Source organism: Mesocricetus auratus, unplaced genomic scaffold (assembly GCF_017639785.1).
Source record: "Mesocricetus auratus isolate SY011 unplaced genomic scaffold, BCM_Maur_2.0 Super-Scaffold_100004, whole genome shotgun sequence".
Lineage (NCBI taxonomy): Eukaryota > Metazoa > Chordata > Mammalia > Rodentia > Cricetidae > Mesocricetus > Mesocricetus auratus.
Genome location: NW_024429189.1, coordinates 106298695 through 106316929, shown reverse-complemented (window position 1 = coordinate 106316929; position 18235 = coordinate 106298695). Strand labels below are relative to the sequence as shown.

Here is an 18235-nt window from a genome sequence, read left to right as displayed (position 1 = left end):
CCTAATATATAATATATAGTCTAGGTTGGAAAATGTCCCAGTGTTGATGGGTATGTATATTCTGCAGATGTTATGTGAGCTCCAGTGACTTTTTATTTTTTGAGGATGTTTTATTCCATAACCCAGGCTAGTGTTGAGTCCTCATCAATTCTTTTTCTCATCTTCTTGAGTGCTGTGATGATAGGTGTGAGCTACCATATCAGACTGCTCAGTGATTTTTTTTTTAATTGCCTTTCTCTCTGAATAGTCTGTGGCCAAATACGAAGAAGAAATTTAAAAGAGGACTGTGTTCTGGCTACAGTTTGAGGGGCAATGTCCACTGATCCACAGTCAAGAAACACAGAGACAAAGATTGGTACTCAGCTTGCTTTATTCTTTTATCAGTCCAGGTCCCCAGAGCATGGAATGGTCTACCAGCATTCAGGGCGAGTCTTCCCTCCTATGTCAAACCTTTCCAGAAGTCCCTCCAGAGATGCAGACAGGTGTTTTCCTGGTGACTCTAAATCCAGTCTAGTTGACAGTGAGAGTAAGCATACTGAGGTCCCTTTTTCCACTCTCAGATCATACAGATAATATGAACTCTTCTCTATCCACTCATCAGAGCCCCTCTTAGTATTCCTGTGAAAACCTTCTCTCCTTTCTGTCCAGGGACAAGATTGAGACTTGCAACCTTATTTTGCGTTTCCTGGGGGTATATCAATCTTTGGGATCCCCTCCTTTTCTTGTAGCTCATCTCTAATATGCTTTCTAGTGCTCTGCTCCAAAATTTCATATCGTATGCCTATGCATTGAGATGGTCATGGGTCACATGGTGCCCCTGGGCCCTGTCTACCTTCAAAATTCAGTTGTTTCTCTGATTTGATCTTTTTGTTTTCCTATTTTGTCAGGGTATGTTGGAAAAGAGTTTAAAATTAACAGTTCAACAGTCTTAAGTGCTTTTTTTTTTTCTCGGAAGACTAATCAGGATAATCTCACTTGCCTTCTTGCTCTAATAATTCTCAAATAGTATTTTTCTTTTCTCTTTTATAGGATTTAGCCTTGCTGCATTTAAAAGGAACAAGAGGAAACTAGAACTGGCAGAAAAGGTGGAAACAGACTTCATTCAGCTAAAGAAAAGAAGACAATCAAGTGCAAAGGTCAGGAGGTGTCTCAAGTATTTGATGATGCATGATAGTGATACTGCTGGCCTGCCTTTAGAACAGCACAGTCCACTTGAAATGTAACGCAAGCCGTGTATGTATTTTAAAGCAGAGTGGAGCTGATGGGGCTCATTAAGTAAATGTACGCATCACCAAGCCTGATAACCACAGTTCCTTCCCTAGAACCTACATAGTAGAAGGTGAGAACTGACTCCTGTAAGTTGTCTTCTGACCTTCACACATGTATTGTAACATTCACTTGAGCATGTGCATGCATGCATAATACATGTATAAAAATATAATCTAAAAAGTAATTTTGAGTTCGGTGTGATGGTACATACCTTTAATCTCAGCATTCAGGAGGCAGAGGCAGATGGATATCTGAGTTCAAGACAGGCCTGGTCTACAGAGTGAATTCTTTGACACTTAGGGCTACACAGAGAAAGCCTGTCTCAAAGAAAAGACAACAATGAAAACAAAAAAAAGTAGAATTTGATTGTGAAAAGAAACAATTGAAATTAATTTTAAAATGTAAACAAATACAAATAATTTTAATAATATACATTTTAAGTTTATTTATTTATTTATTTAGAAAATATTTTTGAAATATAGTCAGTGGAAAAATCAATAACAAGCTATTTGAATGTTTGTTGAGGGATGGTGAGATGGATCAGGGTAAAGGCACTTGTTGCCAAGCTTGACAACCTGAGTTTGATCCCCAGGGCCCACATGCTAGGAGGACAGAGTAGACTTCTGAACGTAGTCCTTTGACCTCCACATGTATGCTGTGGCATGTGTTTCTAAATACATAGATGCAAATAAATAAACATAAATATATACATGAATACATGCAATAAAGTTAACTGTTGAAAAAGTAAATTTGCATATTTACTTATTAGAATCATACTTTACATTGGCTGAAAAATGCTTTAAAATGAAACTTAACTCAAATTGAATAAAATAAGAAACTCAGTTTCTCATTTGAACTTTGTTTCACTTGCTCAGTGACCACTAAGGTGCCACATGACTATTGTGTTGTTGAGGTCCTTCTATACATGCTTTGAGTGTAGAGTGAAGTTGAAAGCTACAGCATTCTTCTTCTGCCTTTGGCTTTAGGGCTCATGGTTGGTGTATCAGGTCACATATTCCTTTGGTGTACCTTATCTGTATCAAGTTGTTCTTTAATGCCTCATGCACTGGTTCATGCTTTCGATCAAAGTTTTGTATGGTTGCCGTAAATAAAAAAATAAACCGTTTTTCATAATAATAGGTATTTTCTCGGTATGTTTCCTCATGGGATAATACATCAAATATTTTGGTTCAGTTCTCCCTGTATGTGTCACAATAATGGGTTTTAGGAAGCAAATTAATATTTAAATTTCGATGAAAACTGGCCTAGCCTGATTCTCTTATTTTGTGTTCCTACATCCTTTGTGATACCTGGGTAAACAAATTTAGGACTTTTTGCCTTTTGAAAAAAATTAGGAGTATGTGGCTTGTCTGTCTGTAAGCCAAGTATTCAGGAGGTTTAGTAGATAGGTCATAGGCCGTAGAGTATTACCTTGTCTGAAAAACAAAATGCATGTAGTAGACAATTTCATCTGTTTTAATAACTGTATGTACTCTTGCAGCCCAAGCCATATCAAGACATGGAACATTTCAGGGATTTTTTTTTCTTTTCTTTTCTTTTCTTTTCTTTTCTTTTCTTTTCTTTTCTTTTCTTTTCTTTTTTTGAGGCAGAGTTTCTCTGTGGCTTTTGAGGCTGTTTTGGAACTAGCTCTTGCAGACCAGGCTGGCCTCAGACTCACAGAGATCCACCTGCCTCTGTCTCCCGAGTGCTGGAATTAAAGGCGTGTGCCACCACCGCCCTGCAACATTTAAGGTTTTGTTGGCCTGCAGTTAACCTATAACCTAAATAGTAGGCATTATTCCACTTTATCCTGCCATAGATCATAGATGTTTTATGTTACTGTCATATAGAATGTGTTCTCTTCTTTTGACTTTTTTCCCAGAATATTTTTAGATGTCTTGTTATTGGTTCCTTAACACAAATAGGTAAAAATAAAAACAACACTAAGTAATATTTCCTAATGTACATAGACTATAATTTGTGTATACATTTCTCCTGCTGGAGATTGACTGTTTTTTGATGTTTACTACTAGAAACAATGTTGCTGTGAAATTTTTACAGTTCTTTTTGTGGTTATTAGTTTAGAATTTTATGCATAGATTATGCCAGATAAGAAAACAGTGGTGAAACTGTGGTCAGGATATAAAATAAACAAAAAGAAAGAAAAAAACCAGTGGCGAACAAAATGTTCTAGTGAGACTTTATTTTAGTGAACAGACATAAAGTATATACATATAATTATGGTTAGCATTTTTTATATTATTTTATATAATTCATTTATTTATTTTACATCCTGACTGCTGTTTCCCCTCCCTCTTCTCCTCCCTTTCCTTCCTTCCTTCTCCAGTCCCCCCCAAACCTACTCCTCCTCTGTTTCTGTTCAAAAAGGGGCAGGCCTTCCATGGGTATCAGCAGAGCTTGGTCTATCAAGTTGCCCTAAGACTAATTACCTCCTCTTGTATTTAGGCTGTACAAGACAATCCTTTTATGAGGATTAGGTTCCTAAGAGCCTGCCAAAGCATTAGGGACAGTCCCTGCTCCCATTGTTAGGATTCCTACAAATAGATCTAAGCTATACAACTGTCATATATACATAGAGGGCTTAGGTAAGTCCCATGCAGTCTCACGGGTGTGTTGGTTCAGACTCTGATTTCCTATGAGCCAGGTTAGTTGTTTGTGTGGTTTGTCTTGTGATGTCCTTGACCCCTCTGGCTCCTACAATCCTTCCTCCCTCTCTTCAGCAGGATTCCCTGAGCTTGGCCTAATGTTTGACTGTGGATCTCTGTATCTGTTTCTATCAGCTATCAGATGAAGGCTTTCTCATCGCAATGTGGTAGTCACCAATCTGATCACAGGGGATGGCCGATTCATGCTATGTGTCCACTATTGCTAGAAGTCATCCTTGTAGATTAATGTGAATTTCCCTTGAACCAGGTTTCTACTTGACCCGAAATGACACCCCTTTCCAGTCATCTCCATCAGTACCCTTGGGCCCTCCTTATTACCTAGCCTCTCTGGGTCTGTAGATTGTAGCCTGGTTATCTTTTATAGTCAATATCCACTTATGAGTGAGTACATACCATGTCTGCCTTTCTGGGTCTGGGTTATCACAGCATATTTTTTTCTAGTTCTATTCATTTGCCCTCAGATTTCCTGATGTCATTGTTTTTAATAGTTGAGTAATATAGTGATATATTATTTATGATTTATTAAAGCTTGACTGAGGATTCAGAAATGCAAAGTCAGCCTCAAGCTATAGAGATCAGGCAGTGGTGATACACACCTTTAATTCCAGCAGTCAAAAGCTAGGAGGTTGTGGTATACACCTTTAATCCTAGCCCTCAGGATTAAGAGATAGACAGATCGCTCTGAGTTCAAGGTCACCCAGGTCTACACAAGAGTGAATCAGTCTAAAAGTGAATTATAGCTCACACCTTTAATCCCAGGACTCATGAAAGTTATATAAATCAGTATCAGGAGTCAACATGAGGCATTCATTCTCCAGCCATGCTGAGGAGAGATTACAGTCTGAGGATTCTTGAAAGCTCGTGGAGATAGGATGAGCCCATTCAGCCTGAGGTAAGAAGCTAGTGGCCAACAACTTTGCTTTTCTGATATTAATCTTGAAGTTTGAACCCCAATATCAGTCTCTGGTTCATTTATCAATTCCTATTACAGAGTAATACTTCACTGTGCAAATGTACCATATTTTCTTTATCCATTCTTCAGTTGAGGGGCTAGGATCTCCATATCCTCTTCAAGTGTACTCTGCAGGGACCTAGTTTACTTCTAGTGTTTTCTTCCCATCTCTTAATGTTTCCACACCCTTCCCAGTCGTGCCCCAGGCTATCAATCAAGCATGTGATACCAAAAGACATTATAGCAAATACACATTTAAAGATATGCACATCTGCTTTTGAAAATATGAACCAACCTGTCATCCTTACTATTGGAAAGCTTGCTGTGATAGGTAGAAATATTAACTGTTGAGTTGGTTATATGAGCAACTTCATGTTCATGGACAGGAGTTTTGTTCATGGGTAGGGTGGGAGGGTGATATCTTTGAAATTGTTGACATCAAAAGGAAAATATGTTCACATTGATGCATTCCCTGAAGAGTGAGACTACATGAGAGATTTGCATCTGAATCTCAAGTTAGTTCAAGATGTAGAAACTGGGAGAACAAGGAACCACCTGAAGAAAAATAGGAGATACTTTGAGACAAAGGTACCAGGACTTACATGTGTGCATGCATGCATTTGTGTTTGTGGGGTTGCTAAGGAGGAACATCTATTTCAAAGAAAGTCTTTCTGGGTCTCGTGCTCCTGAGGAGTGATTGTTGGATTTTCCCATCTGGAGACTGTTCTGGATGAACTGTATTTGTGATGTAATGGATTGTAGATGGCTATGGAATGGGTTGGTCAGCAAGAAGAAGGGGTCAGTGTAGCTCTTGAGAAGTTTTGCCATGGGGGTGACAGGAAGAATTGATGCCATTGTCATTAACTTCTGAAAATCAACTCAGTTTTGGTGAACTTAGTTTCTAGTTGTAGGGTTTGTAGATTTTTAAGGTGTAATATTTTAAAGTGAAAAATATAGGTTTTTAGTAATTATCTATTCTTAGTTATTGGTATTTCTGTTTTTTCATCATTGCTTAATTTTTGTGACTTATATGGTAGAGACAGAGACAGGAAAGATTACCATTTAACTGTTGTATTTTTTGTTGTTGTTGTTGTATTATAGTTTAATATAAAAATAGTAGTGAACACTTGACCATGTTCTTTCTAGGTGGACTTAACTCTTGGTTTTTCTTCAGTCTTTTATTGTATATAGATATCTGTACTTGCTGTGTTCTGAGACAAAGAGCAAAAGGTAATTGAGTCATTACTAATCTTCATCATATCTTGTAGAAGAAACATCCTCTTGGAATGACACACTCAGCTGATTGATCTGTTGCTTTAGTTGGCTTCTGCTACCGGAAGACTGAGTTATTCATGGTAAAGAAAAGACCTTTGCATTTAGAAAATAGACATGATGCACACAATTGTTTAGATGTCATAAATACCAATTTCAAACAGCTAGTCGTGGATGTGATTGGAAAGGACTCTTATTCTTAAAGAGTATTAAAAGAAGTTGTGGGTATTGTTTGATCTCAACATTTTTGATGTTTCAAATCCCCCTTTCCTTTTCATTCTTCACAACCATATTGCCTAAATAGTTTCCATCTCTTTTTCTTTAATAATGGATTTTGCAGTTGAATGTGTGTTGTTATTCTCATCCCACCATGTGCATAAAACAATCTAGGCTCTTGGTTAATTCTGTTGGCTTTTACGTAAAGCAGCTCTTTTGTAGGACAGTCTAGCAAATGCTCGTTAGACCTTGTCCATTGTGCAAGTATGTTTTAGTCAGTTTCTAACAAACAAATTTGGAAAAATAAGCACTGCTTTTTGTGCTTTCATACCATGTCGTGTGTTCAAAACCACTCTAAAGAGATGCTACAACTTTTAATTTTGGTTCTTTAGCCACCACACAGGGACATTAAATTGGCCACATGTTTCAGAAAGGAAATGTTGGGACTTGCTTTTTGTGCTTCATATAAATATATTCTATTCTTTTGAAGTATATTGTGGGTAATGTTTTCCCCTTTTTCCCTCCATCTTGAAGTTATTATGTAAGTGCTTAACTGCATCATACTAAATCACTGTATTTTTTTTGGGTGAGAGGTAGGTTAAGATCAAAGAAAATGAGTGCCCCCAAAACAACATATTTTCTTCAGATTGTTCCCTTTGTACACACGTCTGCATTTTGTGTGCAAGAAAGAGTGTCATTCTTATTTTCTTGAGATTTACTTTGCTTCATCTGTTGCTTTGTTTTTCTGAGTTAATAGAAGTGTGGACTTCTATCACTTTTGGAAAGATGTATATTACGTATTAGCTATGTAAAATGGAAAATTCCTCCAGTGAAGTGATTATCTTCCTTTTGGAACCATTGCTGTGAATGGTAGGTAATATATTAAAATTGCAACAATCCCATCTAAGAAAATCTTTATTACTTGATGAGCTTACTCTCCAGGTTTTCCATGTTAATTGGTGTTAGGTTGGTCAGTCATTAAATCTGACTGTATTATATGTCTGTTTACAAGGGTCAGTATTTTTCATTTTAGCTTCACAGTGATGCTTTTATTTTTGTTACATTTATGTATTTATTTTGTGTGCATGTGCATGGGCATATGTATGCTGTGGCATGCTTGTGGAGACCATAGCATAACTTGTGGCATTCTGCTCTCTCGCTCCACCATGTAGGCCCTGGGGCTAGAACTCAGGTAGTCAAACTTAGTGGCAAGCTCTTTTACCCAGTGAGCCATCTCGCTGACTTGATGGTGATTCCTTAGTCTATAGTTTGTGCTGTTTTATGGTAATTCATCCATATTTAAATCCTTTAACTGTAGATGGTAGGGTAGCTTTTACTGTAATAGCTTTTACTCATTTCAGGAAAAGCTAAGTACATACATTCAGTTGTTATGGAGATTGGGCTTCTAACTAGAGCTAAGTCTTAAAACTATAGTTATCTATTGCTAAATTTATATACACTTGAAAATTATAGATAAGGCAAACTGCTGCAAAAGCAATGTTAATAAGTTTAACTGTTCTTTTGTAATGAAAGTAACCAGTGGTATTCTTGAGTACTTATTAAAAGTTAACATCAGATATTGTCAGTCTTGTAAATCTTTCTTCCTTTTGTATGAGGAACCAAGAATTTTTTTATATATACTGCTAATTAGCCCAGAAACTAAATGTAGAACCCCTTCCAACTTTACCTTCCTCTGGGATAATGTTGGCATGTTGAACCACATGGTTACTGTGGCTTAGATAATTCTTTTGGGTTTTTATAGGTAACGGAGTGTGTTTAGGTTCCCCTGTTTCTCTCATGAATGGATTTTGTTTTATTCTAGTGGATCTTAAATCTGATTGACATTTGATGCAGCTGAGGAGATAAACACTATAGATTCTTAGAGGCTCTGCTTCTGTTGGGTAAGCTAATGGAACCAACACTTGCGATCATTGCTTCTGGTTTTTTTTTTAACATTTATGTTAGCATGTAAAGTTGTAGGTTTTATTATGACATTCATATTATATAATCATTAAAACACTTATTGATTCTCTGTGTGTGAGTGGGATGGGGTGCACATGCCTTGGTGCATATATTTGTGGCGGTTGGGGAACAACTTGAGAGAGTTGTTTCTCTCCTCCTAGCATGTGAATACTAGAATGTCTGGCTTAGTTGTTAGTATTTTTACCTACTGGCAATCTCAAAGGCCCCATAGTGTTATTTTACTCTGTTCTTAGTCATTCCTCACTTCTAGTGCTCCTCCCATCCTTTCTTTGTGCTGTTTCCATGTCTTCCCCCTGTAGACCATCCTATTTTCATGTCACATGCACCCCATTGTTCTCCGTTTAACCTTCTTCCTAGATCTTTCCCCCTTCTCATTGTCTCCTTTCTGTTTTCATGAACCCTCCGCCCATATAAATTTAAACCTAGAGTCCTCAACTGAAAGAAAACATGTCATATTTGTTTTTCCTGAGTATGGCCTACTTATTTGAACATAATTCAACAAATTTGATTTTTCTCTCCTGCTTCATAAAATTTTAGGTGGGGTTGTAGGTGATAGCTTAGGTGGTAGAGTGCTTGCCATGCATATGTGAGGACCTGCATATGATTCTCAGAACTCGTGTAAAAAGTAGGGATGTGGTGGTCTGGCACTGGCAGTCTCACTGCTGGGAAGCAGACACAGGTAGATGTTTACAACTTTTTGGTCAGCAAGCTGTAAGCCAATGAGAGACTCTGCCGCCAAAAAAATCAAAAGGTGGACAGCACTGGAAATCAACTTCTGGCTGTCACCCATGTTTGCACCCATGTAAGCACACACACTCTACTGTAAATACATACCATAATTTCTTTATTCATTTGTTGATTGACATCTAATCTAGACTAGATTTCATTTGTTTTCTTTATTTTTCCCTCCCTCGCTGCTCCCTCCCTGCCTCCTTCCCTCCCTGCCTCTTTCCCTCCTTCCCTCTTTTATAGTACTCTGTAGCCCAAGCTGTCTTGGAATTTGCCATGTCAACAGACTGACCTTAAGTCAAGAAGAATCCATGGATTGTCCTGCCCCAGCCTTCTGAGTGGTTCTTATTTCTTAAGCTTTTATAAGTAGTACAGCAACAAACATGGATGTACAAGTATTTCTGTCTGGTTGCCTTAGTGTCCTTTGAGTGTATACCCAGGAGGTTCTAGTTGGCTTAATTTGTTAGCCCCATTTTTAGCTTTGTAAGGAACTTCTATACTGACATTCTCACCAGTAGTAAATATAGATTCCCCTTTGCTCTCATCCTCACTAGCACTTGTTGCTTGTCATTCTTTGCTAATGATTGGGATGAAGTGCAATCTTAAAGCAGCTGTAGTTCACATCCCTGTTTGCCAAGAATGTTGAATACTTTTCCAGACTTTTATTGGCCATTTGAACTTCTTTTGAGAACTCTCCATTTCATTAGGTCATTTATTGATAGGGTAAGCTGGATGTTTATAGGTTCTAGATATGCATCTCTTGTCTGTTATATGATTGGCAAACATATTGTTAGACTATCTTCACTATGGTGATTGCTTACTGTGCAGAAACTTAAAACATTATTTCCTTTGAGGCTATTTCAGAAAACCCATGTATATGACTATGCTCTCGATGTTTTCCTCCAGCAATTTTAAATTTTAGGTCTCCTCTTTGGGTCTCTGGTTCACTTTGAATTAAGTTTTTCTTTTCTGTTTTTTGCATGTGTGTGCCAGTTAGAAATGCACATCGTGTTTCATTTAATCTAGTTTTGCAAGCACCTATATGTTGAAGAAGCTTTTTTTCCCTCAGTGTGTATTTTGACACCTTTGTTGAGCATTATTGGTTGTACCTATGGAGGCTGATGTCTGCATCTTCTATTTTGCTTCATCTTTGTTATGTGTTTGTCACTATGGTTATGTAGTATAGTTTGAGACCAGGTTCTTTTCCCCTGACGATTGAATCTAGAGTCTCACATGTGCTCTTGGCTGCTGAGCTACATTTCCAGTTCTGTCTTTATCATGAGAGGGGATGTTACATTTATTTATTTACTTGTGTGTGGAGTGTGGTGGTACATGTGCCATAGCATGCTTTTAGAGATCAGAGAACTACTTGTGGGAGTTTGTATTTCCCTCACCACGTTGATTCTGATGATCAAATTCATGCTGTCAGTCTTGGTGGCAAGAGCCTTTACTCCTGGATGGGTATCCTTTTTAATGGGTATTTATGACTCGTTTTATTGTCTTTAAAATAAAGTTTTTTTATTGATTCTTTGAAAATTTTATATCATGCATCCCTGTTCCACCTAACTCTCTCCCCCGCCCCCAGCATTTGCCCTTTGTTCTTACAACCTCCACTCCAGCTTTCTTGAAAGCCTTGGGTAGCAAGGGTTTCAAGGAGGGTGTCTTTCCCTCACCCATGCCACTACATGGCAGGGTGAGGGGATGATGATGTGCCATGAGAGATGGGGGGAGAGAGAGAGAGAGAGAGAGAGAGAGAGAGAGAGAGAGAGAGAGAGAGAGAGAGAGAGAGAGAGAGAGAGAGAGAGAGAGAGAGAGAGGGAGGGAGGGAGGAGAGAGAGAGAGGAAAGAGAGAGATAGGGGAAATGTGTGTTTTTGTGTATGGGGGCAGGGGCACGGAGGCACATCTCTTCTGTTGCAGTATCCAGTAAGGGGCAGGACCAGGGCCTAGCAAGGCTGTGACCAGCTCAGTACTGCCCTCAAATTTCAGCATACATGTTTTCTACTCTGAAGCTGCAAGCTCGGTTGAAGAGGGCAACCTTCCCCAATAGAGGAGGACAAGTTGGTCAGTGGTATACCAGTAGCCACACTCCTGCTAGAACTTTCAAACAAGCTCTCAAGATTAGGTAGCTTGATGACTTCAGAATTCTCTTTCTGCTTTTTCATTTTAGAGTTTGAATTTTAGATTTTTAAGATTTCTGTGAATGTAATTGGAATTTTAGTAAGGATTGTGTTGAATCTGTAGATTGTTTCTTTCTTTCTTTCTTTTTTTTTTTTTTTACAAGACAGGGTTTCTCTGTATTGTTTTGGAGGCTGTCGGTCCAGCCTGGCCTCGAACTCACAGAGATCCGCCTGCCTCTGCCTCCTGAGTGCTGGGATTAAAGACGTGCACCTCTACCACCCGGCAGATTGTTTCTTTCAACATTGATTTTACCAGTCCATGAACATGAATGGTCTGGTCTTGCCACCTTCTACTGGGTCTTCCAGTTATTTTCTTCAGTGTCTTAATATTTTTTATTCTAAAGGTTTTTAACTTCCCTGGTTAGGTTTAGTAACAGGTATTTTGTCTTTTTATTCACAAGCTAATGTGAATAGGATTTCCTTCCCTGTTTCTTTCTTAGGAAGTTTATAACTAGTTCGTAGAAAGTCTCTTAATTTTTCTATATTGACTTTGTAGCCTACTACATTGTGGAAAGTTTTAAAAACAAACAAAAAATTCTAAGAGACTTTTGGAAGACCCTTTGGGAATTTTAAAATACAGGATTTTGTTACCTGTAAGTACTTTTAATTGTTTCCTATTCTATCCCCGTTTCTTTCTTGTGTAGTTGTTTTAAGGTTTTCCTGTATTGAGTAAGATTGGGGAGAAAGGATAGCCTTTCTTTACCCCGGTTTTAAAGGAAATGCTGTCAGCTTTTCTTTGTTTAATGTAATACTGGCTGTAGTTTTGTTCTTGAGAAATGTTTCTTTATTTCCTGGTTTCCTTGAGGATTCTGGTTCCCCATTCACTCCTATCCCTTCCTCTTTCACCTCCTCTTCCTCTCCTTTCCTCACCTCTCCTCCTCTTTTTCTCCCTCTGCCTTTTCCTTTTTAAATGGCATACTAGGTAGAGTTGCCTATGAGTGGAGGTTATTTTAAATGACTGTAATTAGAGTTGCTTATATAAATATGAGTGGGGGCTGTTTAGTGGCACATGGGCAACTGACCAGAGGCTATACCACTGAAGAATGTGCTTCTCCCTTCTTTATTGACCATTAGCTGCCTTTTTGGTATCTATGAGAAGATTGTGTGTTTTCTGCCCAAGTTTATTTTCTTTTGTATTGAATTTATAGATTTGGGGATATCATACCTATCTTACTCCCTTATAATGAAACTAACAGCCATAGTGTATAACCTTTTCATATATATATGGTTTTTACGAGACAGGGCTTCTCTGTATTGTTTTGGAGGTCAAATATATTTTTTAAAATACAATTTGAAAGAATGTTATTGAGAATTGTGTGTGTGTGTGTGTGTGTGTGTGTGTGTGTGTGTGTGTGTGTGTGTGGTGTGGTGTGGTATGTGTGTGCATTTACAAATACAAGGGGGTTGGCCTATTTATGTGTTTGTGTTTATCTGGCTTTGATACCAGTGTACTACTGGCTAGTATAGTAGGACCAGTTTTTTTGTAGCCTTTCTTTCCTTTTTTGTTGTGAAAACTTTGTGTGGATTGTAGATGTTGGTTCCTGCAGTGAATCCAGCCATTCCTGTGCTGTCTTTGTGGGGAGAATTTTTTGAGATAGGATTTCTCTCTGTGGCCTTGGAACTTGATATGTAGATTATAGAAGTGCCTGCTTCTGCCTCCCAGGTACTTGATATGTAAATTATAGAAGTGCCTGCCTCTGCCTCCCAAGTACTGGGATTAAAGCCTTGTGCCACCATGCTCATCATGGCAAGACTTTTTTTTTTAAGTGGCGTTAGTGTCATTTTTGTTATGAATCTGTTAAAAATTGTGTGTGTGTGTGTGTGTGTGTGTTTTGAGACAGGGTTTTCTCTGTGAAGCTTTGGAGCCTTTTCTGGGACTCACTCTGTAGACTATGCTGGCCTTGAACTCACAGAGATCTGCCCGTCTCTGCCTCTCAAGTGCTGGGATTAAAGGTGTGCACTACCACCACCTGCCCGGCAAGATAGTATCTTTTAAATGTGATTGGGTATGCCTTGTGTGCCTAAGAATTTATCCATTTCTTTTAAACATCCCAGTTTTTAGGATTAGAAGTTTAAAAATATTCCCTGATATCCTTTAGACTTTATAGGAGTCTTACTTTTTCTTTTGTTCATCCCTAATTTTGTTAAATTTGTTAATCCTGTTTGCCTTTTCCAAAATAAGCATTTTTTAAAATTGAACTATACTTTTTTTTCCCTACTCCTCTTCCTTCCTCCCCTCTCCTTTCCCACCCTCCCCATGCCCCCATACTCCAAATTTACTTAGGAGATCTTGTGTTTTTCCCTTTCCTAGGCAGATCTGTGTATGTCTCTCCTTGGGTCCTCTTTGTTACCTAGGTTCTTTGGAGTTTGGGGTTGTGGACTGTAGGCTGGTTGTCCTTTGCTTTATGTCTAATATTCACTTATGAGTGAATACATATTATATTTGTCTTTCTGGGCGTGGGTTACCTCACTCAGGATGCCTTTTTTTTAGTTCTGTCCATTTGCCTGAAAATTTCAAGATGTCATTGTACCACATTTTCCTTATACATTCAAGAATCAACATCTTAAAAAGATTAATTCTATGTTGGTCTTTTTAGCTTCCATTTAATTAATTTCTGACCTTTATTATTTTCCTCTACAGCTTTTTAGTTTGGCTTGCTCTTATCTTTCTAACATGGTATGTTATATTATTTGGTTCTTTATTTGAAAACTTGATGGTTTTATGTAAGGTCTTCAGCACTACACAGAATTTTCTCTTAGTACTGTCTGCTCTATATCCTAAAAGTTCATGTTAGTTTTCCTTTTATTATCATTGTTTCTAAGAATTTTTCATTTCCTCAATGGTTTTGTCAGATGAATGAGGTCTTCAAGTATATATTTTTTCAGTCTCTCAGGTATTTTATTCTTTGTGTATCTTTGTGTATATAAGATACACGAATTTGTTTAGATTCTTTTGTGTTTGTTAAGACTTGCTTGGTGACTTAAAATGTGTTCCATTTTTGAGAAGGTTCCAAGGGGTATTGTGAAGAATGCATATTCCATTTCTGTTAGATGGGGTATTCTGTAGATAATTGTTATGTCTATTTGATAGCAGTTATTTAACTATGAAAGGTGTTTTTTTTGCTGTTGTTAATTTTTAATTCTGGGATAATGAACTCTCCCATTATTATTGCTCTATCATTGTTTAAGGTCCTATTGGACTTTGATGCCCATTAGTGTTTGCTATATCTTGTTGGTAAAATGTTCTTTTGTTATAATATGTAGTGGCCTTTTGAAAAAAGATTTACTTATGTGTGTAGGTATTTTGCCTAAATGTTTATCTGTGTACAATTTGCATGCCTGGTGTTTGAGGAGAACAGAAGAGACTGTTGGGTCACCTGGGACTGGAATTACAGCCCTCCTACAGGTCCTGGGAAAGTGGAAGAGCAGCCCTTTACAATGATTAGTACTGCCCTCCTTATGCTGTAGTGTCCCTTCAAGAATCTTCTGCAATTTTAATTTGGTTTCCACAAACTGCCTTTGTGTGTACTCATCTTGAAATGCTCTTGTTTCATTGGTGATTAAAAAGGAAGTTTTGTTGGATATACCAATGTTGGTTAGCAGTGTATTGTTATATACTTTCTTGGCATTTATTATGGAAGATGAGAGATCTGATGTTAATCTTAAATGTTAGCTTTTGTAGATGAGTTGGTAATTTTTATCTTACATCTTTTTTGAAAAAAGTCAGTTAAAAACTTTATCCATCCATCCATCCATCCATCCATCCATCCATCCATCCATCCATCCATCCAAATGTAAGTGTTGCAGCTCTGGTAGGAAAGTACTCTGGCAGTCTGGAGCCAAGGAATACCGCAAAGGCATTGTAAGTATAGCGACTTACAGCTCTGTTTCAGGGAAAGGCTTCTCCAATGCAAGTGTAACAACTCTTCTCAGACAGGGGAAGGTTTCCCCAGAGAAGTTGTTACAACAAAAGGTTGAAGTTAGGCTAATTGAAATATTAAATAATATTGTTAGTTCCTCAGTATTATAGCTATTAAGGGGTGGTATTAAAAATACATAAGCAGATTAGGGAAGTATCAGGAAAGACAGACTTCTAAAAAGGTAATAAGTATGGAAGTGCCCACAAGGGGGCGTGCTAATCCAGAGAAATTTGAGCAAATATCTTTCCTGTTACACAGGGTGAAAAATGCCTTATTTTTCAGATGTACTTCCAGGCCATGTCTTCCACATCCAGGGAAAGAATGAATCCTTACCACAGCAAGAATTCACATTAATTTCCTGGAACATATTTATTTTGATGTGTCATTTTGCAAGTGTGAACGAAAATGTGAATTCCCTTGTAAAAATAGGCAAATTTATAATTGTTTGAACATCAATGTAAATTACATGTTTGTGAATTCTCCTTTCTTTGGGGATATTATTTGCACTTTAGTTTTGTAAGCACCATTACCTTTTCTGTGAAGAAGTGTTAAATTTCATAAAATACTTACTGAATCAGTAGCTCTTTAAAATACAGGTGCTGCTGCTGTGTTCATTTTCTGTCCATCTGTATAAGGGTTTCATCGGGAGGCTACATTGAGAAACGCAGAGGCCTTGAGTGCGTGGTCTCCTGTGATCTGTAGGTTTTCAATACCTTTTATTTTTACTGTTGTATTTAGCATTATAGCCAGCAAAAAACTGCTGGATATCCCTCTGAAGTTTGAAAGATAGGGTTAGTTAGTGAAGAAAGAATTTGGTGCTCAGGCTGTGCCTTTTATGTATTTGGCTCTGAGGTATTAAGCAATAAATGGAAATCATATCATTTGATATGTGCCAAGATAATGAAACACCAATGAGAGCTATAGGGCTGGATGGAGAAGTCTTACTGAGTTTTGCTGAATTCCTCTTGGCAAGCTTATGGAAAGAGAATTTAAGCCGAGCCAAGGAAGAAAAAGTTCTAGGGTCAGCAGCCTACAAGTGGAGGAGCTTGGTTGAACCATAGGATCTGCACAGGAACAGGGTGTAGGGCTGATTGGCAAGGTTGCTCCATTTCAGTGTTAACCAAAACTGTAAAGTGCTGTCCATCAAAACTCTGCTACTCACAGTTTTCTTCAGTGGGGAATGTTAGTTGAATAAGTTGAATTGTCTGCAGAGTTTAGCAAAATCAGCCCACATCCAGAGGTGTTTCCCCACCCTTAGTGCCTCTCTACTTTAGTTAGTTCTGTGTTTAGCACCAACTCAGGAGAATGTTTGGAAGTATGCATGAGTTGGGCCTATCCTGGGAATTATTTGCATTAATGTAGGCTTTTGAGTGTCGTAAGCCTCTGAAACCATCATTGAGGTTAAGTTGAAAGACATTTGATCCTAGAATATACTTTGCTCTTTTCTCATCTCTTTAGTTCTTTTGACTTACCTCTATTTTCTAATAAGATTTTAATCTACTGGAGTACAAAAGGAGAAAGAGCAATGAACATTTTGCCTTTTACTTTTTAATATGCTTGCCTTTAAGTTGTTAAATTCTTAGGAGTTTGAATAATTTTTGTTTTTCTGGATATATACTGATAATTAACTAGCCAAACAGATAGTGGTATGTTTTTAAAATCTCATGATTTATAAAGCAACTTATTAGTGTTTTATAAGTCAGTATAATTATTATTCTTCAGTGTGGAGAGGGTCCCACATAAAGCCAGGTTAAGTGGCCCATCCTAATTGTTGCAGTGTTTCTCTGGCAGGAATAAGATCCAGATTGTCTGTGTTACTTTCTAGTCCTTTATCTGTTATTCCCCACTGCTTTAAGACTCAGTTCAAAGGCAGTGGAGTTCTGGCATTTAAAAGTGTAATTTTATCCAGAGAAAGTGAGGGTATGCCCAAAATGAAAGAAAGACCTATGTTCCAGGCTGTGGCCAGGTGTTTCTTAAAAGAGCTAAATTGAACAACTAAATTGAAAAGTGTTTCCCACTCTTATAAAGATTTTGTTGCCATTTATTTAATTAACAAAGTTTTAGCTTGCTTATTTATGTGTCTTTTAATCTTTCCAGTACTGAATTCATATCCCATTAGTATGTTGTACTGTGGCTGTCAGTGAAGGGTATGATGCATGTGCCTCTATAAAATGAATGTCCCTTTCTCTTTTCGGTTTATTTATCAGATACTGAATATTGATTATAGTGAAGGATAAGCCTCTCTTCAGTAGAGAAAACACAGTTGAAGCAAAACTGGTATGAATGTTACTTTTTAGAGTTTTTAGAAACTAAGAAATTTTAGAGTTAAAGAAATGAGAAGAATATGATCCAGTGTCAAATGACCTCACAGGGTAAAAGGACAGTTAAGAGGACAAGTACAACATTGAATGTTGGAATGTGTGGTCAAAATCATGATATCTATTTCTTTATAGATAAAGTGAGAGGAATAATACTTGATGGGCAAATCTTTAGGAGTATTTTGAACAGAAGACTAAAGGGCATATAAAATGAAATAAGGACCATTCTCATATTGTGAGAAATGGATCTGGACTTGAGTGTAGTGAGTATGCAGGTAGCCTAAGATTCAGGGCAGTGGCTTGTAAGACTGTGTTTTGGGGACAGGCCCCATGTAGATGGTGTGCAGAAGCCTTGCATTTGGGGAAGATCCTAATGTATCTTAATAAAAAATGTACCTCAGGCTGTAACAAGGAAACAGCTTTAGGTATGCTGAACTTGCATTGTCATATAAATGGAACAAGATTCTGTTTCAGAGGGTTGTTGGTGAGGTTCCATTAAAAATAACATTTCATAGTGTTTGATCTGTTGCTTATAGGTACCCGGGGTGCACAATAACCCCCAAACTAGCCTAGAACAAACTAAGGTATAGTGTTCTGGAGTAGGAAGAGTGCATGTTTATGGAGTTTAAAGGTGGGGAAGTCTCTGGGAAATGACTGAGGAAACCTTTTTCTGGAGATTTTTGAGGCTGCAGGATTTAAAGATGGAGTTGG

The 18235-nt window shown here is 37.7% G+C and overlaps 1 protein-coding gene across 19 annotated transcripts in view; it reads left to right on the top strand.

Annotated features, from left to right (window-relative positions):
* The window catches only part of Tasp1 (taspase 1), a 219382-nt gene that overhangs the window by 78461 nt on the left and 122686 nt on the right, over window positions 1–18235 (top strand). For 18 of the 19 annotated variants that reach the window (XR_005877447.1, XR_001196398.3, XR_001196399.3 and 15 more), the window contains one exon: window positions 1030–1136. Coding sequence is in view for 16 of the 19 variants with exons in the window: in XM_021226385.2 (XP_021082044.1) it covers window positions 1030–1136 (107 nt within the window). In the remaining 3 variants the exon portion in view is untranslated. Of the gene's footprint in view, window positions 1–1029; window positions 1143–18235 lie in introns of those variants that run through there. The other variant, XM_021226389.2, reaches the window with a different exon arrangement.